The 25326-nt window shown below is 59.7% G+C and overlaps 2 protein-coding genes across 3 annotated transcripts in view; one reads left to right on the forward strand and one right to left on the reverse strand.

Annotated features, from left to right (window-relative positions):
• ADCK5 (aarF domain containing kinase 5) lies at positions 1-18706 on the forward strand. Of its 2 annotated transcripts, XM_081792125.1 has the most exons (15): positions 2-1096; positions 9158-9264; positions 10076-10225; positions 16085-16160; positions 16294-16494; positions 16572-16712; positions 16808-16921; positions 17023-17154; positions 17223-17306; positions 17401-17482; positions 17561-17639; positions 17717-17808; positions 17879-18131; positions 18207-18323; positions 18409-18706. In XM_081792125.1, the coding sequence occupies exons 1-15, from the start codon at positions 1085-1087 to the stop codon at positions 18512-18514; spliced, it is 1746 nt and encodes a 581-aa protein (XP_081648251.1). In that variant the 5' UTR covers positions 2-1084; the 3' UTR covers positions 18515-18706. The 2 variants fall into 2 exon arrangements, with proteins under 2 accessions (XP_081648252.1, XP_081648251.1); XM_081792126.1 differs by lacking the exon at positions 17023-17154 and having other exon boundaries at positions 1-1096.
• CPSF1 (cleavage and polyadenylation specific factor 1) overlaps positions 18698-25326 on the reverse strand; it is a 19493-nt gene continuing 12864 nt past the window's right edge. Inside the window, exons 11-38 of the mRNA XM_081792124.1 lie at positions 25124-25211; positions 24924-25046; positions 24786-24837; positions 24589-24683; positions 24443-24517; positions 24283-24363; positions 24111-24200; positions 23748-23858; positions 23531-23672; positions 23275-23453; positions 23057-23193; positions 22797-22971; positions 22515-22721; positions 22278-22367; positions 22041-22184; positions 21816-21968; positions 20859-20975; positions 20689-20779; positions 20534-20618; positions 20324-20465; positions 20087-20239; positions 19834-20010; positions 19690-19756; positions 19561-19608; positions 19332-19487; positions 19121-19250; positions 18887-19025; positions 18698-18810 (exon numbers count right to left, since the gene is read on the reverse strand). Of these exons, the coding sequence (XP_081648250.1) occupies positions 18763-18810; positions 18887-19025; positions 19121-19250; positions 19332-19487; positions 19561-19608; positions 19690-19756; positions 19834-20010; positions 20087-20239; positions 20324-20465; positions 20534-20618; positions 20689-20779; positions 20859-20975; positions 21816-21968; positions 22041-22184; positions 22278-22367; positions 22515-22721; positions 22797-22971; positions 23057-23193; positions 23275-23453; positions 23531-23672; positions 23748-23858; positions 24111-24200; positions 24283-24363; positions 24443-24517; positions 24589-24683; positions 24786-24837; positions 24924-25046; positions 25124-25211 (3295 nt within the window). The 3' untranslated portion in view covers positions 18698-18762. The remainder of the gene's footprint in view (positions 18811-18886; positions 19026-19120; positions 19251-19331; positions 19488-19560; positions 19609-19689; positions 19757-19833; positions 20011-20086; positions 20240-20323; positions 20466-20533; positions 20619-20688; positions 20780-20858; positions 20976-21815; positions 21969-22040; positions 22185-22277; positions 22368-22514; positions 22722-22796; positions 22972-23056; positions 23194-23274; positions 23454-23530; positions 23673-23747; positions 23859-24110; positions 24201-24282; positions 24364-24442; positions 24518-24588; positions 24684-24785; positions 24838-24923; positions 25047-25123; positions 25212-25326) is intronic.

Here is a 25326-nt window from a genome sequence, read left to right on the forward strand (position 1 = left end):
GTGCAGCAGGGGACACAGGCCCAGGGCGGCCGCTGCTGGACAGCCAGGCAGCTGGAGGCTTCGTCCCCGAGTCCCCGACCTCGAGGGGCGTGGCTGCTGAGAGGAGGTGCCGGGAGTGGGCGGCGCGAGCTCTGCGCTGAGGCGGCCTTTGGGGAAGCTCCGCTGGGTGGTAGCAGGCTGGGGTACCGGGGAGGCGGGGTTTTGACTGCCTGAGGAGGGAACCCCGAGCGAGTGGGGTTACCCTGGCAGGGGTGAGAGGAGGGAGGAGGAGCACCGACCCGGGCTCAGAGGGCCTTTGAGGGGAGGGGACGGGGTCCTGCCCTGCCATCCGGGCCGGCTGGCGGGCGGGTGCGGGAGGAAGAAGACTGCCCCGTGGGCCTTGCCTGCCCTGTGCGCCCCAATGCCGGCGTGTTGGACTGCCCGCCTTCCCTGACGCCCCGCACACAGCAGGCGCTCCGAGGCATCCCCGGCCTGGGTCCAAGGAACAAGGGCATTGCACGGAACAAGGAGCTGCCTCGGCAACTCAGTCACAGCCTCATTTTGCAGCGAGGAAAGCGAGCCGCAAAGCAGTTTCACCCTAACCCGTGGCACAGCTGTGCTGAGCTGGCGGGCCGCCCCTCCCCGCCCCACCGGCGGGGCTCCGGCTCTCTGAGCAGCGGCCCCGTGCCCGCCGTGCGCTCCCATCTCCCTCCGGCGTCCGCCCACGCTGTGAGTTCCTGGGGAGCGAGTGCGCAGACCTCCCCGAGCCTCAGCTTCCATCCGGGTGGGAGAAGACCCCCCACTCCCCGTCCCGAGCGGCAGTGAGCCCTGACCCGGGAATTGCCTGTCCGACTGGCCGCCGCCGCCCGGGCCGCGTCCTCCCCGGCCCAGGCGCCTGGCGCTGTCCAAGCCCTAAAGCCAGCTCGCGGGCGCCGCCAGGAGGCGCTGCTCCGCCGCGGAGGCCAGCACGCGGGGGCGTGGCCTCGGGCTCCGCCCACCGCCTTCGGGGCGGGGCGCGCGTGCGCCCTGCTCCCCGCGTCGCGGGGACTGCTGGGCCGGAAGACGCGAGTCTGCGGCGAGCGGGAGCCGAGCGGCGGCGTGGAAGATGTGGCGGCCGGTGAGTCGTCCCCCCGCGCGGGCGCCACAGACCCCGTCAGTCTCCGTCCGGAGCCCTCGGAGCCACCCCAGAGCCGCCCCGTCCTGGGCGCCGTCAGGGACCCTCACAACCCACCGACCCTTCCTCCCCGCCCCGGGACCGTCGCTCCCACCTGTCAGGGTCCCTCCCCCCACACCCCCCCCTCCCCGGGACCGTGACCCCCTGCCCGGCAGGGGCCCCCAGGGCTCTCGGGGGCGTCCTTCACATCTCTCAGAGTCCCTGTTCCTCAGGGTAAAAGCCCCTAGGCTGTGTTGGGAGATGCTGGGTACCACCTAGGAGCCCGAGCCCACCGCAGAGCCCTCTCCTCTCGCCGGAAGCACGTGTGCTGGGTTAGGGACCCGCCTCGGAGACAACCTCTAAATCGTATCCCCTCGTGGACACCGCTGTCCAGAGACACACCTTTTCCCAGGGCAGTCTGCCCTGGCTTCCTGGACTGATGGACACCCTTCCTACCCCTCACTGCTTCATCTCTGCCAGAATCCCAGACCGGAGTCCCCGTCTTTCCTTCTGCCTGCTCCCCTGGGAACCCTGCTCCTGGCCACCAAGCCACCTGAGACCGTCCTGAGTGACGCCTGCCCCCGGCTTGTGAGGAGATGAGAGGACTCTGGGGAGTGCGGGGGCCGCGGTGTCTCCGGTGGGCTGACAGCGGCCCTGGCTCCGAGGCGGTCTGTCCCCCACCCCCACCCAGACTTCCGCCTGGCCCTCGGCTGTCCTGCCAACGCGGTGCTGCTCGAGTTCTGTCTTGGTTGGGCCTCCCATTGTGTTGTATCTGCAGTTAGGACGGGCACCGTTTAAACCGGCTGTCACGATCACTGACCCAGGTCCTAGCCACGGCCTCCCCAGGGATCTGGGCTTTTCGTCAGAGGGCTTAGAGCTGAAGACACCTTCACCTTGGAGCTTTGCGCAGAGCTTGTGTTCGTCCAGTGAGCCTAGCCGTGTCGGCGTCGTGCCTTGCCAGGAGTGGCTGCCCTGCGCAGGCGTTGTAGTCTGAGGTGGAACAGGGTTAGTCCGAGTCAGGCAGAGAGATGCCGAGTGGGCCTGGGCACAGCACTTTACAGCTTACAGAGCTTCTGCACGTAGTCGGGTCACTTAATCCGGCAGCCTAAGGAGCAGGCAGGCAGGCGTCAGCTTCTGATCGGGGCTGCTCACAGCCGCCAAGTGGAGCAGAGCCCATTCAGCTTCTGGGTCCTGACTGGTGCCAAGAGGCCACAGACCCTTGGAAAAGAAAGGGCAGGCTGTTCGTGGCCCTCAGAGCCCTCTCCAGTCTCACTTCCTACCCACGGGAACACTGCTGTGCCTTGGTTTCCTCCCTGCTGGAAAGTGCCCAGGTTCTTGTCACCTCTAGTTTTTCTGTCTTAGGGCCTCATCGTGAGGTTCAGCAGTTGCTTCTTAGCGCTATGGGCTGGGTCGCCTGCAGTGACCTTTCATCTGCTAATCTGATCGACAGGGTGCTAGAAAAACAGGCACCTCAGCTTGTCTTTGACTTTGGAATATCTGTCTGGTTCTCACTACTGAGAGCTTTTTGTTGCTGTTGCTACTTTATAGGTTGTTAGCTGAGTTCCAGATGAACACTGTGTCTGCAGCCAGGCTGTGCACACGCTCTAAGAAAGCATGAGAGGCTGGGGTAGAGGAGGCCCAGTTCAGCTCATGCAAACTGGAAGGCTCTGAAGTGGTGGCCGTTGAGACACGCGTGCGCCAGGACTGTCCCAGGCAAGCCAGGGCATGTGGCCGCCCTGGTGAGAAGGCCTGGTGGGGGGGGGGGGGGTGGATATTCTGGGGAGCCACAGCTCTCTCTCTTCCTGTTTGCTGGTGTGTCCTGGTGCCCAAGCTCTGGGTGGTTTGGGTTATATGTGATGTGGTGGCAGTTGTCCTGGTTCCTCGAAGATCTGGCTGCAGATTCTGCCCTGTGTTTATAGCCACATGACTTCTTTGGGCTTTGGGGATGTCTCTTGGGTGATGGGGATAGTTTGAGGAGTACTGGGCATCCCAAACTGGAGGGAGCCAGGTTCTGGAATGTGCCTGTGGACCCTGGTGGGGGCTCTGGAGTTGTCAGCATGAGGCCTCTTCCTTGAAGTCCTGTCCAGAGCCGGGCTGCTGTCATCTCTCACCTGACTGTGCATATTGCTCACCTAGCATCCAAGGCTGGGCCATGTGGGGGTGCTAGTTCGTTCTGTGCTTAGTACCGTTTGTCTCAATTCAACAAGCCTTCCTCGAGTTCCTGCTTTATCTAACAGGCACTGCACTAGATCCTAGAAGCACAGAGATGATAGAGAGGTGAGCCCTGCACAGTCTGGTGGGGGGCAGAGACTATAAGCTAACAGTCACACTCCAGTGTGACAAGGACAGCGGGAGAGGTGTGTGCAAGGTGCAGAGGCGGATGGGGGGATGACAGACAGGACTGATGAATTTAGGGTCTGGCGAAGGGTGTTCCAGGCAGAATAGCAGCCTGGACAAAGGCCTGGGCCTGGTGCTGCGTGGGCTGTCTGGGGTCCACCAGAGGGATCTTTGTTATGGGAAGGTGACTGAGGAGTCACTCCTGCTGCAGCGGCATCTAAGAAAACAGAAAACTGTTACTGGGGGCTATGGCCGGGCTGTTACCTTTCTGGCCTCACCCACCCTGAAGCTTGGGGTGCAGCCAGGGCCTTGTGCTTTAGTAATAAATGTGTTATTTATTACTATGTACTCAGTAATAAAAGATAATTCAGATTTAGCATTCTCCTCCGTGAAAGAACACGAGCGCGGCCCCTCCCGCTCAGCGCTCACAGGGCCATCCGGAGGGTCTGGTCTTCTGGGGAGTCTGGGGTCAGCCCCTGGTCTTCAGGCAGCCACGCCTGGTGCTGGCAGGCTGCATTCCCGGCCAGCCCTTGCTTCGGCCCCCGAGTCGTGAGGCCTTTTGCTCTGTGCCTCCAGTTCATTGGCTGGAATAGCTCCCTGATCATTCCCTTCCCTTCTGAAAGCTGATGTCTCAGAATAATCATTGTCCATCGGCTTCGGGCATTTTCTTGCTTCGCCTGCAGTGGTGCAGCCTCTGAACCAATGAACCCATCGTAACTCTTCTGCCCTCTCACTTTGCTCATACCCTTCTCCAGTTAACTAAAGCATTTCTGCATATTCTGTATATAACCGATCTCCACGTTTTACACATGTTGGAAATAGTCTCTCTTATCTTCTTGGCTAACCGCTTTTCTTCCTTGTGAAAAAGCAGTAAGAGGCTGATGATCTTTTAATATAAGTAGTTCACTTTAATCTAGCAGGTATGTACTTCATGTTAGGTGGTGTGGGCTTGCGGGGACAAGGCTGCTGGCAGGAGAGTAAGGGCATGGGGACCCACAGGTGGCATGGCACAGGAAGGTTGTGGAGAGTAGCTTCTCCTTGACCCCAGCGTGACCTCAGCATGCCCATCTGCCTGGCCTGTCGTGTGGGCTGGGCACCGTGCAGAGTGCTTTGCAAATGTCAGTTCACTTGTCCTGTATGTTAATAGTACAGTGGTCCTGGCTTTACAGATGGGGAAACTAAGGTACAGAGAGGGAAGTAACTTACCCACACACACTGCACAGATAGCATTTGCTGGAGCCTGCATCCCAGTTAACAGGCTCAGAAGTCCGGGTTCATAGTCTGCCCCGGCTCCTCAGCCTTGGCTCCGCCTGAGTCTCTAGGGCAGGGCCACCCTGGGCACTGGGTGGTGTCGAGCAGTGTCCCTGGCCTCCACCCATTCAATACCGAGAGCACCCCTTTCCCCAGGTTGTGACAGCTAAGAGTGTCTCCAAACAGTGCCAGCCGTCCTGGGCACACAGTCTCCCCCGGTGAGTACCCCTGCCCTGCACCAGCTGCCTCATCTTCAAAATGCCACCTTCCTCAGATGCGGAGAAAAAGGAACCCTTGTACACTATTGGTGGGAATGCAAACTGGTGCGGCCACTGCGGAAAACAGTGTGGAGGTTCCTCAGAAAGTTAAAAATGGAACCACCCTCCCATCCAGTCATTGCACTGCTAGCTATTTTCCCTCCAAAATACAGAAACGCTAATTCACAGGGACACACACACCCTGGTGTTTATTGCAGCGTATTTGCAGTAGCCAAGATCCGGGAGCAGTTGTAATGTCCACCGACTGATGACTGGGTAAAGATGTGCGCACGTGCGAACACACACACACACGCACACACATGCACACACACCAGAATATTACTCGGCCACCAAAAGGAATGAAATCTTGCCATGTGCAACAACACGGATAGGGCTAGAGAGTAATAATGCTAAACAAAGTAAGTCAGTCAGAGGAAGACATACTGTGTGATTCCACTCACGTGGAATTTCAGAAACAGAACAAATACAAGGGGGAAAAGACAAACCCAAATATAGACTCTGCACTCTGGAGAACACACTGCTGGCCACCAGAGGGGGTGGGGGATGGGGGAAGCGGTGCACTTGGGATGAGCACTGGGTGGCCTATGGAGGTGCTGAGTCCTATCCTACACCTGAAGCTGATCCGACCTGGTGTGTTAACCATACCGAAACTAAAATAAACTTTAAAAAATGCATGACAATAACATAGAAGTCAGGAAGGTTAAAAATAGAATTGAAAGTGTATAAAAGTATTTCCATTTGGAGGAGGTGGTAAAAGTATTTGGGACTATATTTCAAATAGAGAATTCATAGTTTAGTCATTTGTGTTAACTACACAAAGCTTTGTAAGTGATTGCAACCAACTAAAAGTTTATAAAGGAAACGATAGAATAATTAAAAAGGTAAAAAGTTAAGTCAAAAAACAAAAGCAGGGACCCTTGGGTGGCTCAGTTGGCTGAGCATCTGACTTTGAGATCAGGGCATAATCTCAAGGTTTGTGAGTTCGAGCCCCGCATCAGATCCTCTGTCTCCCTCTTTTTGCCCCTCCCCTGCTTGCAAGCATGTGTGCTCTCTCTCCCTCTCTCAAAAATAAATAAACATTTAAAAAATAAATTTAAAAAAACCACAAAAACAATGCCACCTTCCTGGCTGGGACTTGGAGCATCATAGCAGCTTTGATCATGAGGAAGTTTAAATATCGGGACACACTCTGACAGAACGCTGCCACATCGTTAATTGTCCAGTTACTGGCCACCTAGATCCACCCGTTTTTAATATCCTGCCCTAGTTGTTCTTATTTTTGTTTGAAATTGTGTATTTTGTTGTCATTGGACCAATTGAAAGTAGGTTGCAGACATAAACAGTCTCTAAACATTCCAGTGGGCATGCCCTCAACAAGAACATTCTCGCTTAATCGTGCCTAAAGATGTGAACAATAATCCTGTAATGTCTGTCCGTATTCTGACTTGCTCATTTTCCCAGAGTGTGTTTGCAGGCGCCTTTTTTTAACCTGAAGTGCGTCGTCGCGGTATCGTGTCTGTTTAGCCTCTCGATCTAGAAGTCTTCCCGCTTTTTTTTCTTGTGACTTTTTTTTTTAACTTCTTGTTATAAAAACTGGAAAATATTTACAGAAGTAGAGGTAATTAATAAATGGCTGTGCCCAGCACCGGTATTCCCAACTCATGGGTCCTAACGACTTTCTGAAGAGAGCAGGCTGTTTAGAGAATGTCCCACAGCCTGGATCTACTTGTTGGGTGTGCTCAGGGTCACTGATACTGAGTGCTGAGCTCCAGTGGCTGGCAGCTGGTGGCTGTCGTCAGTTCTTGCTCGGTGGGCTTGTCCTTACTCAGTGGGCTCACCGTCTTCCAGAGATCAGATTCCTAGCACAGCTCTCGCTGGCCAGAATTTCAGGCAGCTGGCGAGTGACGGCATCGCGACACTCCCAGGCTCTCAGGCACCAGGCTTGGGCCGTCTTGCCAGTCCCTCGCACTTGTCTTGAATCCACTTGGCTCCATCACCCGGCCCCCTCCTCATGGGCTGACCTCCCCAGCACATCGTCCAGTCCCTGCAGGAAAACCCCCAGGGCCCCTTGGGGTGCCCTGCCTGGCCCCAGCTCACCTTGCTCCCCAGTCTGGTCTTTTCGGGCGGCGGCCCCCCTCCCCGCTGTACCTGTGAGCATACAGTGTCTCCACGCGGACCTCTCCTCCCCAGAAGTGCCCTGTGCTCTCCTGGCTTCAGGCCTTCCCTGAACCCACATCCTCTGCATAGAAGACCGTCTTTGGTGTCCACGTGGAAGTCCCACTTGCTGCCAGGTCGTGGATCCCCCCTCCCTATGCCCTCACACTGTCCTTGTGACTTCCGGGCTTTGTCTACATTTGTCTGAGGTCCCCGGTCACCTGCAGGATCCGGTGTCATCCTGGGCGTCTCTGGCAGGGTTTGTTTGATGCGCATGTGTGCTAGAAGATGCGGGACCAGGGGAGGCGGACGATATCCGAAGACCTTGAAGGGAACAGGCGGGGGCCGGACGGAGCCTGGACAGAGCTGCGTCTGAGGGGAGTGTGCGGTCTGGGTGGGACAAACAAGGTGGGAGACCCTGGTGGGAACCACACATCCTGCAGGTACATACTAGTGTTCAGAGCAGCTGTCCCCCAGATGTCTGAGCTCACAGACGCCCATTCTCTGGGCTTCCTCTTCTGGTGAGCCTCAGCGTGGCCAAATCAGGTCACGTGGGCTGGAGGGCGGTGGGGGGGGGGGTGCCCTGAGGGCGGTGGGGGCGGGCCATGCTGTCCCTTGCACAGAAAGCCTAGGGACTCTGCCTGCCCCCGTCCTTCTGCCTCTGGCCGCCTTTCTGGCCTCTGTGGGGTTTCCTTGAGCATCTGCACTCACTGTGTGTGGCCTTGCTGAGCAGAGGTTTCCTGTCAGCCTGCGTTCTCCTCTTGGGACAGTAGGTCACGGACCTTTTCCTTTGACTTTTGTGTTGTTTTGCAGTCCTTGAAATTGTCTTCAGGGCTGTGTGCATTGGCCAGAAAATGTTAGGAAAGTCAATTCCTTATTTGGGCCGGGCTTCATGATGATAACGTTAGCATCTGTGCCGTGGGTCATGACTTACTACGCACCACCTTTTCTTCCCTAAAAGGAGAATTTGCAGTTGGTAATTTGTGGTTGAGGAACTCTTATTTCATAATTAAAATAAGATCGAGAGAGCAAGGCCGTCGGGGCAGGAGAGCCATGAGGTTTCCGTGGCCACTGGAGTAAGCGGCCCCCAGGCAGTCCCCGCACTCTTTCTGGTTCGGTGCATCTGCCCCGCTCCGGGTCCCTGCTTCTGGGTCCTGGCACGTGCTCTCAGAACAACTTTTTCCTGCTTCTGGTCTTCCACCTGAGAGTCTGACATCTGTTTTCCTCCCTCCGTCCCTCCCTCCCTCCCTCCCTCCCTCCCTCCCTTCCTTCCTTTCTTCCTTTCCTTTATTTATTTATTTTGAGAGAGAGAGGCAGAGGCAGAGAGAGAAGGGATGGGGGGAGAGAGAATCCCAAGCAGGCTCCACGCTGTCAGCACAGAGCCCCACGCAGGCCCGAACCCACGAACTGCAAGATCATGACCTGAGCTTAAACTAAGAGTCGGATGCTTAACCGACTGAGCTACCCAGGTGCCCCCTGACATCTTTCTGATTGTGTGATGAAGCATTATTGATCTTTCCTTTAGAAATTAAGAATGACTTCCTGAGGCTGCTGGTCAGTGGGCAAACAGCAGAAAAAGAGTAAATCATAGGTCACAGGGCCCCAGTGGAGTGTCAGAGGCAGGGACTGAGGGGTGTCAGAGGCGGGCGTCATAGGTCCCAGGGCCCCAGTGGAGTGTCAGGCAGGGACTGAGGGGTGTCAGAGGCGGGGATGTCTCTAGTGACCTGTCGAGGTGCAGACTGTGTGTAGCCTTTCCTTGTCTCCTGTGATTCCCGGATCTTGGCCTTACTCGCGGGAGATGGGATGGTCTTTGCCTTCCTGAGTCAGACATGCAGGCCGGGCCCCACGCACAGGGCCCGGCAATGCTGACTTGCTTCGATGGCATATTTGGGTACCGGAAGGCACAGGTGCCCCTCAGATCCAGGCCTGGGAATGCCGGGGCAGCAAGAGGCTGGAGGGCGAGTTCTTGCCGCGTCTGACCCCTTGCCGCTCACTCACCCTGCAGGCCCAGCTCTGCCGCGTCCACTCTGCCCTGCTGCAGAGTGGGCGGGAGCCCTGCCCATCCCCTGCCACCTTCTTCAGGAGAAGCCTCAGGGTCCTGCCTGCAAGGTGGTGAGTTCTCCGCAGCCACAGGTGCCCTCGAGGGTGCGTGCTTCTTGCCAGGCAGGGAGGGAAGACCTGTCTCGTGTGGCCCAAGGCTGGGCTTCTCTGCTTCCGCCCCAAGACAGATCGTTTGCTCTTTGGTGAGGTGGCTCGGAACCCCCACCGCCAGGGCCCAGAGTTCGTGGGGCAGGACTCCCGGCCAGCGGCGGCCAGTAGACCGCAGCTAGAGCCGTGTGTTCTGAGAAGACAGAATGACCGGTCCAGGCCGGTGCAGGAGGGCGGGAGTGCCGTGGATGGGGCCACAGCCAGGGGTGGAAGCAGCAAGAAATGTGGGTGAGGGGGTTCCAGGCCTGGGGCCCGTGAGTGGGGTGGGGCAGCATTGAGGGGCGGTGTCAGGAGGCCGAATCCGGGCCTGGTGGAGCTGCTGCTTGGTGACCCTGGGGCAGACGTGTGACTGGATGCTGGGCTCCTGGCGGCCTCGCACCGTAGTAGCCGTCACCTGTGCGTGTTGCCCCACGCTGCTGTCTGACGCTCTGCCGTCTGGTTGGGCCGTCGTGGAGGTGACGGGCTATATATAGCTCCATACGGCGCGGGAGGCCCCGGTCCTGCGAGGGTCACAGCTCTGCCTGCGAGCTGCTTCCCATGTAGCCAAGGGGCCCCCTCCTGTGCTCAGCGGCCCCTCGGAGCCCGGCGTCCAAGGTGACCGGGAACACTCGAGTGTCCACGTGGGCACCTGGAACCCGTGTTAGCTGCAGAGCCGGGCCCCGGTGGGCAGGGGCAGGAGCGAAGTAACCTGAGCCACGTACCTGTCTCCCTCCAGGTCCCTGAGACCCCGGCCCCTGTGGAGGAAGGCGCTGTCTGCCACGGTGGTGGGGGTGCCCCTGCTTCTTGGGATCCGCTATTTCACCGCAGAGCCTCAGGAGAAGAGAAGGATGAGGCTTGTAGTGGACGGTGTCGGGCGCTTCAGCAGGTAAAAGGGGCTGGGGGCGGCGCGGTTCCTCCCCGGCGCAGCCCCGTCCCGACACGACACGTGTGGGCTTGAGCTGGGGCCAGGAAGGGTTGGGGTTCCGCTCGGCGCTTGCAGGCTGCCTTCCAGGCGCCCTCGTGCCGCCGGCTGAAGCAGCTGAGCGCCGCAGGGTCCGCGTGGGCGAAGTGCCGGTGAGCCGCCCACACGGGCCGCACCTCTGCAGACCCTTCAGATCAGCTTTGACCAGTTGGGGGGAGGAGAGCTGGTGCCTCCCCTGCCTCAGGCTTCTGCCAGCTGGTGGGCAGACGGGCTGCTGCCACCACCGCCTCCTCCCCTCCTCCTCTCCCTCCTCGCCCCCCCCCTCCTCCCCCTTCCCCCTCTCGTCCTTTCCCTCCTCCTGCCCCTCCTCCCCCTCCTCGCCCCCACTCCTCCCCCTCCCCCCTCCCCCCTCTCGTCCTCTCCCTCCTCCTCCCCCTCTTCCCCCTCTTGTCCTCTCCCTCCTCCTCCCCCTTCTCGCCCCCACGGAAAGCTGGCATCCAGAGAGGATTGGGGCTCCGAGAGGAGGGCTGTTATGCCTCCTCTACTCCCATTGGACTGGACTAGAGATGGACTGTGTCTGGTCATTAATATCAAGGGTGCCTTAAACTAAAGGCCCTTTTCATGCTCCCTTATGTCTCAGTGCAAGATTCTTGGAGGGAGGCAGTAAGGGTGATCTTCCTGTTGGAGCACCTTAGACATTTCTGCTGTTGGTCAGGTCCAGGAGTTCCTACAGCCAGAAGTCCTGAGAAGCAGCTCTTGGCGTTGAGTGAAAGCTCCTCCTTCTAGCGAAACCCACCGTCGGGCTGGGCCGGGGGGTGCACGTGATTGCTCAGCGGAGCGGCTCACAGGAGACCTTGGTCAAGGAGGCTGCAGGGTCGGGGTGTGGGGGTGGTCCTGCTCTGCCAGCTCTGAGCACCTGCAGCCTCTCCAACCTGGGTCATTTCTCAAGGGAAGGCTTAGGACTGCTGAGGCCTTCAGCACTTAGCCAGAAACTTCTCTGAGGTTTATGCTAATGGAGGCCATAGATGGCTGGATAGCTGAATGCTTGACCACTTCCTGCTGTGAGGACACAAACCCATCACTTCTTAGCTCACTGATGGCTGTCTCCCTAGGTGGTCAGGTTTGCTCGAGGGCAGCTTCTGGGCCGTGACTTCTCTGTCCTGCAGGGTTGCACAGTCTCCACAGCCCTCAGGTTGACGAGGGCAGGCCCGGAGTCTTGTCTCCTGTGAGCCTCCGCCACGTGGGACTGTGCAGGACTGTTGGGGACTGTCCCCATGCAGCCTGGTTCTGAAATGCACACTCAGCAGGTCTGGGCTTGTCTCACCTTCTGCCTCTCATGTGCTGTTATTTCCCAGCGGCAGGTGCCCCGTCAGCAGGCTTGGCATGCCTGCCTTCTCTGCTTCCTTCCTGAGAAAATGTAATTTTACAGGGGCGCGTGGGTGGCGCAGTCGGTTAAGCGTCCGACTTCGGCTCAGGTCATGATTTCACGATTCGTGAATTCGAGCCCCATGTTGGGCTCTGTGCTGACAGCTCAGAGCCTGGAGCCTTCTTCAGATTCTATGTCTCCTTCTCTCTGCTCCTCCCCTGCTCGCGCTCTTTCTCTCTTTCTCAAAAAAAAAAAAAAAAAAAAAAAAAGCTAAACTTTTAAAAAGAAAATGTAATTTTACAGCTTGCTTTCTGGGGCCGAGCTGGGATTAGAGGGAGGGGAGCTGTCCTTGTCAGCTGTAAGCCCCAGCAGTTGCTAGGGGAGGCAGGCTGGGCACAGGGTGACCACAGGGCCTCTGGAGTAAGGGACACTGTGTACTCAGGAGCCACGGACAGAGCACAGGCCAGGGGCAGGTCAGGACCGGCTCAGCACCAGGAGAGTCGGGGGCTTGTTCTCGCGCAGAGAGCAGAGATCAGAACATGTCATGCATGTGTGAGGACTCAAAGACGGGGATGGTGGGAAGTCCACACCAAGGCCTTGGTTTCTTATCCCACCCCTTGCTTAATTTTAACTTTTCAGAAATTTTGGGCTTTCCTTTTTTGGATACAATTTCAAATGTCCAGAAGAGTTGTGAGAATAATACAAAAGAACTTTTTTTTTTCCTTGAAACATCTGCAAGTAAGTTGTCAGTGTGCTCCATTATCCCTGAAACCTTGAGTGTATTTCCTAAACAAGGACATTCTCCATAAGCACAGTCAGGAAGCTGATACGTTATAAGCCTCTAACCACCTTAGCTCATTCACATGTATGGCAATAACCTTTTTAGCACAAGGATCCCATGCTAGGCCCATCTCTAATCTCCTGCAGTCTGGAACATTCCCCCTTGTCTCTTTGGCTCTTTTTTTTAATTTTTTTTTAATTTTTTTTTTATTAAAAAATTTTTTTTTTCAACTTTTTTTTTTATTTATTTTTGGGACATAGAGAGACAGAGCATGAACGGGGGAGGGGCAGAGAGAGAGGGGGACACAGAATCGGAAACAGGCTCCAGGCTCTGAGCCATCAGCCCAGAGCCTGACGCGGGGCTCGAACTCACGGACTGCGAGATCGTGACCTGGCTGAAGTCGGACGCTTAACCGACTGCGCCACCCAGGCGCCCCGGCTCTTTTTTTTTAAAGTTGATTTATTTATTTTGAGACAGAGAGGCAGAGGGAGAGAGAGAATCCCAAGCAGGCTCCACACTGTTAGAGCCCCCCGATGTGGGGCTCAAACCCACAAACCGCAAGATAATGACCTGAGCCAAAATGAAGAGTTGTATGCTTAACCGATTGAGCCAACCAGGCGCTCCTCTCCTTGGCTGTTATGGCTAAACTTGAGGTCAAGCATGGTCCCCCAGGCCCCCATGTGTGCCTAGGGCTGTCCTCAGGGATCCCCATAGACGGTTTCGATAGTTCCTTAGGACAAATCGCAGAACTCAGGAAAGTTCTGGCCTCTGGATTATGTTGTTATCAAAGCAAAAAAGATACAAATTAGGATGAGCCCAAGGAAGAGATGGACAGAGTAAGGTCCAGGAGAGTCCCAAACTCAGAGCTCCCATGTCCTCAGTGACACGTTACACCCCCAGTCCTGCCCTGTTGTGTGACCGTGCATTTGGGTATTCCCTGAGCTTCGGCAAGCAGTTTCTAGTGGAGTTTCATTACATAGGAACAATTGAATCATTGGCCTCCTGATTGAACTCAGGGTCCAGTCTCCCTCCCCTCCCCAGCTGGGCTGATATCTTGGCTCAGAGCCCCCAAAATTCTAGTCACATGGTTGATCTTTCTAGAGATCTGAGCTCTTCGTTAGCATGAACCTTCCTGGCCCATCATGGGTCAGACTCTCCTGTCACTCAGGAAATCCCACGGTTTTAGAGGCCCCCTGCCAGGAGCTTGGGGCAAAGGCCAGGCAGGCCCTTCCGAATAAAGCTAATTCTTCATTACACAGCGACCTTGACATATCTGGAGGCTTATAGGCCGGTAATGTACAACAGGGGTCAGCAAACTGTGGCCAAAAGTGGCTGCTGCGTGTTTTATAATCAAGCTCTCTTGGAACCGTAGTCACGTCTGTTGTGTACATGTTGCCTGCGGCTGCTTTCACTACAACAGCAGAGTGGAGACCGTGTGGCTCATAAAGCCCAAAATACTAACTCTGTACAGAAAAGTTTTGCTGACCCCTTTTGTAGAAGGCCTCTCTGGTTGGGTTTGTCTGATGCGTGCTCACAGCTGGATTCAGTTGGTGCGTTTGGGCAGGAACAGCACGGAAATGACACCGTTCTGCACCTGTCAGGTGGCACGTGGTTTCAGTGCGTCCCAGGGAGCTTTGCTGTTTGGTTCCTGGTCTTTGCGTCATGTCGATGTCCGTTCCTGCCGCCCCTTGCCCACCGGCTCAGGGCTCCCGGGGCATCTCAGGTGAATTCATTCTTATGTGTTCGCCAGATGGTGTTTTTTTCTAATTCAGTCTTTCCACGTTTGTTAGTTGTCATTGTACTGTAAGAAAAAAATTTCTCTTTTCCCCATTTATTCGTGTCAGTCTGGACTCATGGATTTTTTATTCTGTGGGTCGCTCTCTGTTGACATCACTGTGGATTTTTTTGTTGCCTACTGTTCCGGGATTGGCTGGCGGGAGCCCCTTCAACCTGGCCTTTGCGATCCTTTTTTTTCTCCCCCCCCCAAGTTTTTATCTAAATTCCAATGAGCTAACATAGTGTACTATTTGTTTCGGGTGTAGGTCCTTCCTTCTATCTCCAACATTTTATAGTAAACACTTAAAACAGTGGAATTGGAAACACTATGCAGTGAACGTAGATTTTGCCATTAACATCTCAGCTTTTTATTTTCTTTTCTCCCATCAATTCCCACCCGAATCCTTTTGGCATGTTTCCATTTCTGGAGCATTTGGTTCCTCCTTTTGCACTGAGATACTCCAGGCTCATCTTGTTCTTTCCTAGGCCTGGAGTCAGCTTCTCTCCAAGGGAGTGGGAGAAGGGTCTTAAGGATGACATAGACGTTGGGTGTGTGTGCTCCCGGGCCCTCCCAGACCAGCGCTGGGGGCTGTTAGGGCACGTGAATGTGTGCACGCGCGCGTACTTAGGTGTGTTTGTTTCCTACCACACCTTGCTTTCACACAGATACTTCTCCACAGGGACCTTTCTCATGCTCTCCCTTTCTAGATCTGTGACCCCCTTCTCCAACTGGGAGAATCCTGGCTTCCCTCGTCTTTAGTGGCTTATTCGATCAGTCACCTTGCGTGAAGCAGTTATCCAGCCCCCCTGCCACCACCTTTGCAGACCTTGCATTGGCTTTTGGACTGAATCATTCAGGGAGGGAAGCCTTCTCCCCTGCCTTGTGTCTGTGGAGCTCAGAGAAATCCTGTGTTCTTGCTCACCCTGCCAACCATGCATTCCCTTCTTACAGGCAATCCTGTTTGTTTCCTGTGTCGGGCTGGGGGTGAGTGGGGCAGAGCTGGTCTACGGGGGACAGTCTGGAAGGCACGGGGCGTGGGCTGAACTCAGACGCTGCTCTACATGACTGCTGGGAGCAGCGTGTACTGCAGCAAGGAAGCAAACCTATCCGGGATCTAGCAGCCTATTCCTTCCCGCCTTTTAATTCCGACCCTTCTGTGGCGGAGGTGACCGAGAGGCAGGGAGGTAGAGGTTTGGCTTGACCAGTGGCCTCAGGTCCTCTCCACACCCCACTCAAAGGTCTCAGGGTCTGTGGTCTGTGACGCCAGAGGCCTGGACTCAGCCCTGGTTTTTTTCCCTCTCCAGACCCAGGGTCCCTGTCCATAGCCTGGAGGGCGGGGAGCGAGTACCCTCACTGTCATAAGGAGGGGCCTGGGCCCCCAGGACAGCTCCGTGGAGCTGTCCGGGGACATGTGGAGAGTGCCTGGGAGGGCACTGGCAGAGCCCAGTCCAGGAAAGGAGGCTGAGTACAGAGGCAGGGCCAGCGGTACAGAGGGGCCTGGAGCCAGGTCACATCCGCACATAGGAGCTGGTGACAGCAGCCAGCTTGCCGGCCATCACTGCTGCACCAGTTCTTAGGTGCTGTGAAAGAATGAGAAAGAAGCCATGCCTGACTGGTAGGGCGCTAGCCGTGCCCAGACATCCTGGGTGCTCGCTGATGCGCGTTCAGGGACAGGGGTTGCACGGACGCGGGCCGCCCATTGTGCAGACCAGGAACGGAGACCGCCCTACCGGCAATGCTGTCCGGGAGCAAGGAGGCTAGACCAGAGCCCGTCCTCTGCATCCTGGTCCGCCCTGTGATCCCCACAGCCCCTGCCACGTGCTCACTTTGGTCTGGTGGGCTAGTGGGGGGTCTGAGGCCCAGTGCCTGCCAAGGGCTGAGGACAGCCTGTGCCCACAGGTCTCTGAGGGTCGGCCTCCAGATCTCCCTGGACTACTGGTGGTGTGCCAACGTCGTCCTGCGAGGGGTGGAAGAGGTTTGTCCCTGTGTCCTGGCCACGGTGGGGGGAGGGGAAGGGGACAGGCCAGATGGAGGTAGGTGTTGGGGTGTTGGGGGCACTAAGGAGGCGCCTGCCTGCCCCCATCCCTTCCCTCCATGCCTGTGGTCAGAACAGCCCGGGGTACTTGGAGGTGATGTCTGCATGTCACCAGCGGGCGGCTGACGCGCTGGTGGCCGGGGCCATCAGCAACGGGGGCCTCTACGTGAAGCTGGGCCAGGGGCTGTGCTCCTTCAACCACCTGCTGCCCCCGGAGTATATCAGGACCCTGCGTGTGCTGGAGGACAGGGCCCTCACCCGCGGCTTCCGGGAGGTGAGCCCTACTCTTGGGCCGGGAGCTGGGGGCCTTGCAGCGGCCCCCACGCTGCTCCAAGAAGCCTCTCCTGCCAGGTGGATGAGCTATTCCTTGAAGACTTCCAGGCCCTACCCCACAAGCTCTTCCAGGAGTTTGACTACCAGCCGATCGCTGCTGCGAGCCTGGCCCAGGTGCACCGAGCCAAGCTGCACGACGGCACGGCCGTGGCTGTGAAGGTATGGGGGGGGGGGGGGGGGGGGTGCCGCTCCACAGCAGGCTCTGGGGCTGTGGCGGCGGCCCCGGGTCCTCCCTGCAGCCTTGCCCGACGCAGGTGCAGTACATCGATCTGCGGGACCGCTTTGACGGCGACATCCACACCCTGGAGCTCCTGCTCCAGCTCATCGAGTTCATGCACCCCAGCTTCGGCTTCAGCTGGGTCCTCCAGGTAACTGCTGCCCAGAGGCAGGCTGGAGCGGTGTCTGCACGTGTGTGCTGGGGGTGGGCTGGTCCCTGACCTGGACCCCCAGCTGCCCGTGTGGCCCCCAGGACCTGAAGGGCACCCTGGCCCAGGAGCTGGACTTCGAGAACGAGGGCCGAAACGCTGAGCGCTGTGCACAGGAGCTGCAGCACTTCCGCTATATCGTGGTCCCCCGCGTGTACTGGGACACGTCCAGCAAGGTGGGCTGCGCCCCCTCCTGGGTGGGAACGTACGGGCCTGCTGAACTCAGCCACTTGCTCTCTCCCAGCGTGTGCTGACAGCGGAATTCTGTGAAGGCTGCAAGGTCAACGACGTGGAGGCCATCAAGACCATGGGGCTGGCAGTGAAGGACGTGAGTGCCGTGCGCGTTGGCGCGTGGGTGTGGGAGGGGTGTGTGGGCGCCCTGAGCACAGGGCCATGGTGGCGTAGTCCTGTTCTCTCTCCAGATAGCAGAGAAGCTCATTCAGACTTTTGCTGAGCAGATATTTTACACAGGCTTCATCCACTCTGACCCCCACCCTGGCAATGGTAGGAAGAGCCCCCACCCCGGGGTGAGGGTGGGGGGCCAGGGGTAGGGGGGCGAGAGCCAATGTGCTGTGTCCCTAGTTCTGGTGCGGAAAGGCCCAGATGGGAAGGCACAGCTGGTGCTGCTGGACCATGGGCTCTACCAGTTTCTGGATGAGAAGTAAGCAGGGGCAAGGGGGGAAGGGGGCCAGGGGGCACTGGCCGGGGCGCTCTGGCCTTACTGCTGAGCTCCCCTAGGGACCGGGCAGCCCTGTGCCAGCTGTGGCGGGCCATCATCCTGAGGGACGACGCGGCAATGAAGACACACGCAGCCGCACTTGGGGTGCAAGGTGAGGCTGGGGCGTGCAGGCGTGTGGGCTCGCGGGGCACGCGGGCCTGGCTCACTGTCCCCCCCCCCAGACTATATCCTCTTCTCCGAGGTGCTCATGCAGCGGCCCGTGCGCCTGGGGCAGCTGTGGCGCTCGCACCTGCTGAGCCGCGAGGAGGCAGCCTACATGCAGGCCATGGCGCGAGAGCACTTCGCGGACATCATGCGGGTGCTCAAGGCCCTGCCGCGGTCCATGCTGCTCGTGCTGCGCAACATCAACACCGTGCGCGCCATCACCACCACCCTGGGCGCCCCTGTTGACCGCTACTTCCTCATGGCCAAGAGGTGGGCGCTGGCTGGTGATGCCCGGGGGGGTGGGGGGTGGAATGACTGTGCCGGACTGACCGTGTCTCTGGGCAGCGCGGTCAGGGGCTGGAGCCGCCTGGCGGGTGTGGCGTACCAGAGCGTCTACGGTGCCAGCCTCCTGCGCCACATCAAGGTCATCTGGGAGACATTCAAATTTGAAGTGGCCCTAAGGTGAGGGGTGGGAGGGGGCAGGCTGGGGCAGGCCGCCAATACCTGCTCCCCACCAACCTGTGACCCCTCTGCCCTCCCACCCCAGGGTGGAGACCCTATCGATGCGGCTCACTGCCCTCCTGGTTCGGCTGTTGTTCCAGCTGGGCCTCCTGCCGGAGACCCAGGAGCTCTCCCAGTACCTGGAGACCTAGGGAGCCCCAGGGACAGCAGACCTCAGAGCTCACCCAGCGTCCAAGCAACAGATCAGGGCTGAAGGTGCACGTGCCCCAAGACCGGGGGCGCCGAGGCAGCGGCGGCCTGGAGCGGGTGTGGGGGACAACACGGGGCTGTGGCCACAGCCCAGCCGGGAGACCCTGTAATGACCACAGACTCTCTTCAAATCACTCTTTTTCCTCGTGTTTTGTACAAAAAGGGGTGGGGGTGGGGCACGGGGGTGGGTCTAGAAGTGGGCGGTGACGCGGTCCGTCTCCAGCAGGTCCTCCAGGATCTGCAGAGAGAGAGGGGCTGGTGAGGGGGTAGGGGGCAGTGGGGAGGGCGGGGCGGGCCAGACGGGGCGGGCTTACGATGTCGGGGGTGGTGCCGATCTTCTTGGCCAGCTCGCCGCGCTCCATGGTGCTCAGGTACAGGTAGCGGTTGAGCAGCTCCCCGTCCAGGACGTTGCGCACCGCGTTCTGCAGGATGCGCCGGTCCACGTGCAACATCCTGGGGAGGCAGGCAGGCAGGCAGCAGGGCAGCAGGACAGCAGGACGTGGGGTGGGGGGGAAGAGGAGCTGGGGGAGGGAGCGGGGCAAACTCACCGGAAGGCCCTGGGGTTGAGGCCGGCGTGGTGGGGCAGCATGGTGGTCAGCGCGTTCTGAAGCATTAGCAGCCGCCGGTAGGTCTTCTCCTGCATGGGCAGGAGCAGCCCGATGCCGCCGTCCAGCGTGGCTGCGGGAGGCACGGCGTGAGCCGGGCTGACCGTCCCCTGCCCCGCACCACACACCTGCCCCCATCTGACCCGGGACTCACCGAACCACGTGATGTGCTTGTTCTCCCACACGACTGACTTCTTGCTCGGTCCCTCGGCAGCCCCCCGGCATGGGGTCCTCCAGAACGTGTTCACGTGGGCGCCCACGTGGAAGTCCGCCCGGCGGAGCAGGCGCATGCCCCCAAAGCTCTCTTTGGCTAAGCCGGAGGGAGCTCAGGTCACTGCCCGCCCAACCCCCAGCCCCGCAAAAGGGGAAGAGGGAACACTCACCTTCTGGCAGGTACATGTACACCATGAGGTTGCGGTCACGGTCAGACACTGGGGAGCAGAGCGCCCGGGGTCAGCCCGGCCACACCCAAAGCCTGAAAGACCCCAAAGCCCCCCAGGCCCTGTGCTCACCCAGGAAGCCCAGTTGGGCGTTGTCCACCATGAAGTCCACACTGTACACCTCCAGGGGCTTGGCGTCCTGAGGACGGGGAGGAGGGGTGTCAAGGTCGGCCTGAGGCCAGCACCCACCCAGCACTGCGCAGGCCCCACGGGTACCCGGGACACAAGGCTCAGTGTCTTGCTCTCCTCCTGGTAGCGCAGCAGCGAGATGCTCTTCATGACGTCGGCGGCCAGGATGAAGTTCTTGACGCTGATCATCTGGTGGATGTAGAGCTGGGTGTCGATGAAGGCCATGCCGGTCAGCTCGCTGGCCCGCAGGCTCCACAGGAAGATCTAGGGGGACAGAAGGAGTAGGCAGCGAGTGGCGGGCAGCGGGCAGGACTCGGGAGGGCAGTGGCAGAGGGCACACCTTCTGGCCGATGGCAGACACTAGGTGGCCGTTGCAGTGGCAGAGGGCAGTTACTGGCCCTTTCTGCTCCTTCTCATACAGGACTTTGAACTTGTTCTTGGTCAGGGGCTGGCCAGGCTCAGGCACCACCTCGATCACATCCATGATCAGGATCTGCCGGGGAAGGAGGGTGGGTGAGGCACAGGGTCGGCGCTGGGGCTGCCGGGCGCGGCCCGCCCCCTCCTGCTAGCCCCTTACCCGCCCTCGGCACGTGACTTCCTCCCCCTGCATGAGGCAGGTCCCAGCAGCCACGTAGCCCTTGAGGCCGGACACGGTCTCCTCACTGCGCAGCGACACCGTCTTCATGCAGGTCACGTGCTCCCACTCCTCCAGCTCGATCCTGCACACGACAGGGTCAGGATGCAGCCTACGGGCTGGCCCCAGGTCCCCAGCCGGCCCCGGCCCCACCTGGCATTAGGGATGGCCTCCCAGCTGACTGGGGAGATGAGCTGGATGGAGAAGGCCTCCTGCTGCGGGTGGATGTACCGGTCGTCTGCAAGGACAAAAGGCGACGGTCAGGGTGGGCAGCCCGAACAGCAAGCCCCCCTCTGGGCGTCTCGCACCTCTCTCGATAGTCTCAAACTCCTTCTCTTCGCCGGTCATGCGTGGGATGCGGGTGCACGGCATGTTGGTGCTGGTGGCAACAGCGTACACCTGGGAGAGTGGAGGGCGTCACGGGCAGGCCGGAGGCAAGACCCAGAGGGTCTCTGGCCTCGAGGGGACGGGGTCAGACCTTGGACTCCACGTGGTAAGCCACATAGTGGGCTGTGCAGCGCAGCGGGATCTTCCTGACAGGCCACGGGGCGTCGTATGACAAGTAGGCAGGCAGGACACTGATCCTCAGCTCACCCTGGGAGGCAGGGTACAAGGGTCAGGGAGGCCAGGCACCCGCCAAAGGCAGGCCAGGCAATCCCGGGCTTCTGAGGGCTCCGTGCGGACAGCCCTCAGCTCTACCGGCACAGGTGTGTGCAAGGGGCTGAGACCAGCTGTCCTGTGCTTCGCCAGCTTGCTGTCCCCTCTCCCAGGCTCACCCAGGACTGGGATGCTGGCCACAGACTTGTCTGGGCCAGGGCAAGGGAGGACCAGGCTCACAGGAAGCTAGAGGCTGCAAGCAAAAGCTTACCGGTACACTGACCACACCAGAGTCCGCACAGACGGGCAAGGGAGCCCCTGCCAGGGCCACCCTTCACCCATGGTCCCAAGCGTGTCAGCATCTACAAAGCCCTGGCCGTGCTATCATCGCTGTTTTCTCGGTCACCTGGGGTCACCTCTATCAATGTACTGGCATCATGGAGGAGGAAATGGGAGGCTCGGAGAGAGTGGGCGTCTTGCCCAGAGTCACACAGCTCCTGAAGGGCAGGCCTGGGGTCTGAGCCACAGAGCAGTGACTAGACCTTGGCCCCGCAAACGGGTGCCCTTGTGGGCTACGGTCTCCACTGCCGCCTGCCCTGTCCTCCAAGCTTTCCCAGCGTTAAGCCCCAGGTTGCACCTCTTTGACCCTGGCCCTGTCCACTGTCTAGACAGCTCCCTGACCCTCCAGATGAAACCCAGGATCCTGCCCTGTGCCGAGCCGTTGAGGGCCTCGTTTCGGGGGCCCCCGCACCTCTTCCTGACCCAGGCATCACCGGTGAGCATCAGGCGGAAGTGAGGAGGGCCACGTGAAGCAGCCTCGGTCCTGGGGTCTCCCTACCTGTCTGTTGAAGTACAGGAATCCACGGGGGCAGTTGACGTTGTGGAATGGGGCAAAGGAGTCAATGGGACCATCGATGCCCATGGGGTGCAGCCGCAGGGCCCCCCGGCCAGTCACCAGGAGCCAGTGAGGTGAGGGGCCACAGATGAACACCTGAAGGCAGGTACTATGAGAGGAAGCCCCATCGGCGCCCCCCGAGGGCCCCCCACAAAGCCACCTGCCTACCCCTGAGTAGCCATAAATGTCCTCGAAATATCGGAACCGTGCCACACGGCCACGGGCCCCAGCCCCCTCCTCAGCGCTGCCGCCTTCCGCTTTCTTCTTGGACGGCTTTGGCTTCTTCTCACGGAAGTTGATGTTGTGAGGGACCTGGGGGTAGAGGTGTGTGCACCATGAGGGCCGGGTCTTGCCCCCGACACGTTCCACATCCACCCCGCACCCAGCACAACCTGGTCACCACACCTTCTTGAAACGGACTTTGAGGTTTCCCTGGCCGAGCTGGGAGTCATGGGGGAAGGCCTCGTAGATGAGTAGCTCCTGGTCCACGTGCACCTGTGCGGCAGTGAGGGGTCACCAGGGGAGAGGAAAGGCGCACTGTGGGGTCACCACAGGAAAGGGGGGGCGCCTTGCAGGGTCACAGGGGGAGGGGCAGGGGGGCAGTGCAGAGCCACCATGAGGGCACAGAGGGCCCATACTCACCAGGAGGTAGGGCCTGCTCTGGCGGCTCCCCAGCGCCACCAACAGCACCTCCTTGACAAGGGGCAGCTCCCCCTGGCGCGTGGCCTCCTCCTTCCGGGCCTCACCCTGTGTGGTGGGCTGACCAAAGGAGCTGTCCACCAGGACCCGCTGCCCCACGGGAAAGTTCTTCACCAGGAACACCAGCCGCCAGTCAGGGAGCTGGTAGATCTGTGTGGGGAGTGGGATTAGCAGCCGCAGGGAGCAGGGGACAGGGAGCTGCGTGGGGTGCAGGGCATCACACACCTCCAGGGTTCCGTTTTCCCGCACCAGTAGGCACCAGTGAGTGGGCTCGGCCCGGAACGGGGTAGGGTCCCGGTCAACAGGGGGCTGGCTGCTCCTTCGGGCCTCCTCCTTGCTGGGGCTGAAGAGGGAGCCCGAGTCCCCGTACAGCATCTCCTCCTCGTCGTCCACCGTGGGGCTGGAGGCCGGGGCCGGAGGACGGGTCACGCGTGGCCTGCCGCAGGGGACCTGGCCCCAGCCCGTGCCCCGGCCACCCAGAATACCTGGTTTCGGAGCCCTGGCCCTCCGCCTCCGAGCTACTGCGGCCCCCCAGGTCATCACGGGCCCCGCCCAGGCGGCTCTCGGTGGTGAACATGCCGCTGACGTCACGGTACACGCAGAGCGTGATCACCTTGGACTGCTGCAGGGAGAGGGGCCGGGCTCAGCTCCGGGGGAAGGGGAGTCAGCAGGCTGTGGGCGTGGCGAGGGGAGGGTGGCTCACATGGTGCAGGGGGGGCTTGTGCAGCGCCAAGCGGTGGTGACGACCCCCATATGAGTCGCTCTTGAGCAGGAACATGGTGACGTGGCCCTCGGCACTCATGATGACCACGTAAGGGTCAGCCACGGCACACTGCACAATGGGGGAGCCCAAGTCCACGGGGATGAAGTGCAGCTGGTTCACTGTGGGCACAGGACGGTCAGCACCGGGTGGTCAGCACCGCCCACCCTTGCCCACCTGCCCACCCGCCCGAGCCCACCTCCTTCCAACAGGCGGATGCCGAGCGGCGACACCTGCACGATGTAGCGATTGTCCCCAATGTTGCCAGCAAAGACCGTGGGGCCCTGCGTAGCAAAGCCACTAGTGTCCAGCTCCATGATCTCCTGCCCTGTCTGCAGGATCTGCAGGTGATGGGAGAGTGAGGCGCACGCTCACCGTGGGACCCCGCCCCAGGCTGCGGGACCCCCGCCCCTTACCATGGTGGAGTCTTCCCGGCTCAGGATAAGGAACCCGTGTCTTCGTCCATCATCTTCCGCCTCAAGAGTGCTGGGCTCCTGCTCTGCGCCCTCCCCCTTAGAGGTCTCCTCCTGCGACAGCAGAAGGAGAGCGGGAATCACACCACCCGACCAGGGGTGCCTGGGAAGAGGGTGGGGGGAGGGCAGACCCCCAGCCAAACCAGAGCAAGTGTGCACCCGGGGCTGCCTAAAATGTCACGGCCAGCCCTGTCCTGGGCCCCACTGCCTCCAAGCCACCCGCACGCTCAGGCTGAGTCTATGTGGAGGCAGCAACGGGTCACCTGCCCCGCTCAGGGCCTCCTCACCAGCCCAGGATACACCTACTTGCTCCTTGCGCACAGGGGCGATGACTGTCCACATGTCATAGCAGCCAGGAAGCTCAAACGTTGTCACCACCTGGGGCCGGATGCTCTTCTAGAAGGACGAATGGGGGGCGGGGGGGTGTCAGTTCACCCAGGTCCCGCCAGGAGGCACCACACCGCCTGCCCCCACATACCTGTAGGACCGACAGGGCCCCATTCTTCCCATAGCCGGAGCACACCACGATCTCCAAGTCTGGCTCGGGGCTGTTCTGGAACTGCACAGCAGCTCAGAGTAAGGACAGGGCCCCACTACTGCGTGAGCCCCTTGCCCCTCATCTCTTCACCCAAAAGCACCTCTTCAGAGAGGAAAGCAGGCTCGCCCATGGCAGCGTTGGCACAAGGTCCGATGTTGAGGATGCTGTCACATACCTGCGGACACAGCAGTGCTCAGGCAGGCAGGTCGGCTGGCGTGGGAGGCCCCTCCCTGTGCCCAACCTCACCTCAAAAGAGTAAGTGGCCAGCTGTGTGCCCGACTGGGCCTCGCTGCCGTATACTTCAATCTCATCCACCTCGTCCTGAGGCACCGACTTGCCCCCTGCAGCAGACAAGAGACCCCGTCGGGCCAGGAGGCCCGGTTGCCTGGCCGCCGGGCCTAACCCCACCAGCCCCTGCCTGTCCCGTGCAGGCCTGTCCTCACCTGACCAGCCCACCGTGGAGTCCACTCGCTTCTTCTTCGAGGGAGGCTCTTCCTGCGAGGCAGGAGGGGACAGTGAGCAGCCCTCTGAGGCTGGCCCTGCACAAGAGGCCAGCGTCCTGACAGGCCCCGGGCACCCACCTTGTCAGCAGCCTCTCGGACGGCGCTGGCCGGAGGTTCCTGTAGCTTCTCTGTGTACTTGAGGAGGAGCGAGTTGCCCAGGCGAGAGCCGAGGAACAGGTACCCAGGCTCCATGGTGACCATCTGAAGACCAGTGGGCGGTCAGGGTGAAATCAGGCCCAGACCCAGGGCCACCTCCCACCCACCCAGTCCCAACTCACGCTGGTGGTAAGGACACTGGCGGCCGCCTTGTCGAAGTGAAAGGCGCGGACACTGCGCATGCCGTCCGTGATGAGGGTCAGCACGTAACTGCCAGGACGGGGAGCACTGAGCTGGGGGCAGGGCTCAGAGGGGGGGCACGGGGCTCACCGAAGGGAGGGTGGGGGCAGGGCGGAGGGCACGGGGCTCACCGAAGGGAGGGAGA

The sequence above is a fragment of the Panthera onca genome, chromosome F2, assembly GCF_046562875.1.
Source record: "Panthera onca isolate mPanOnc1 chromosome F2, mPanOnc1 haplotype 2, whole genome shotgun sequence".
Taxonomy (NCBI): domain Eukaryota; kingdom Metazoa; phylum Chordata; class Mammalia; order Carnivora; family Felidae; genus Panthera; species Panthera onca.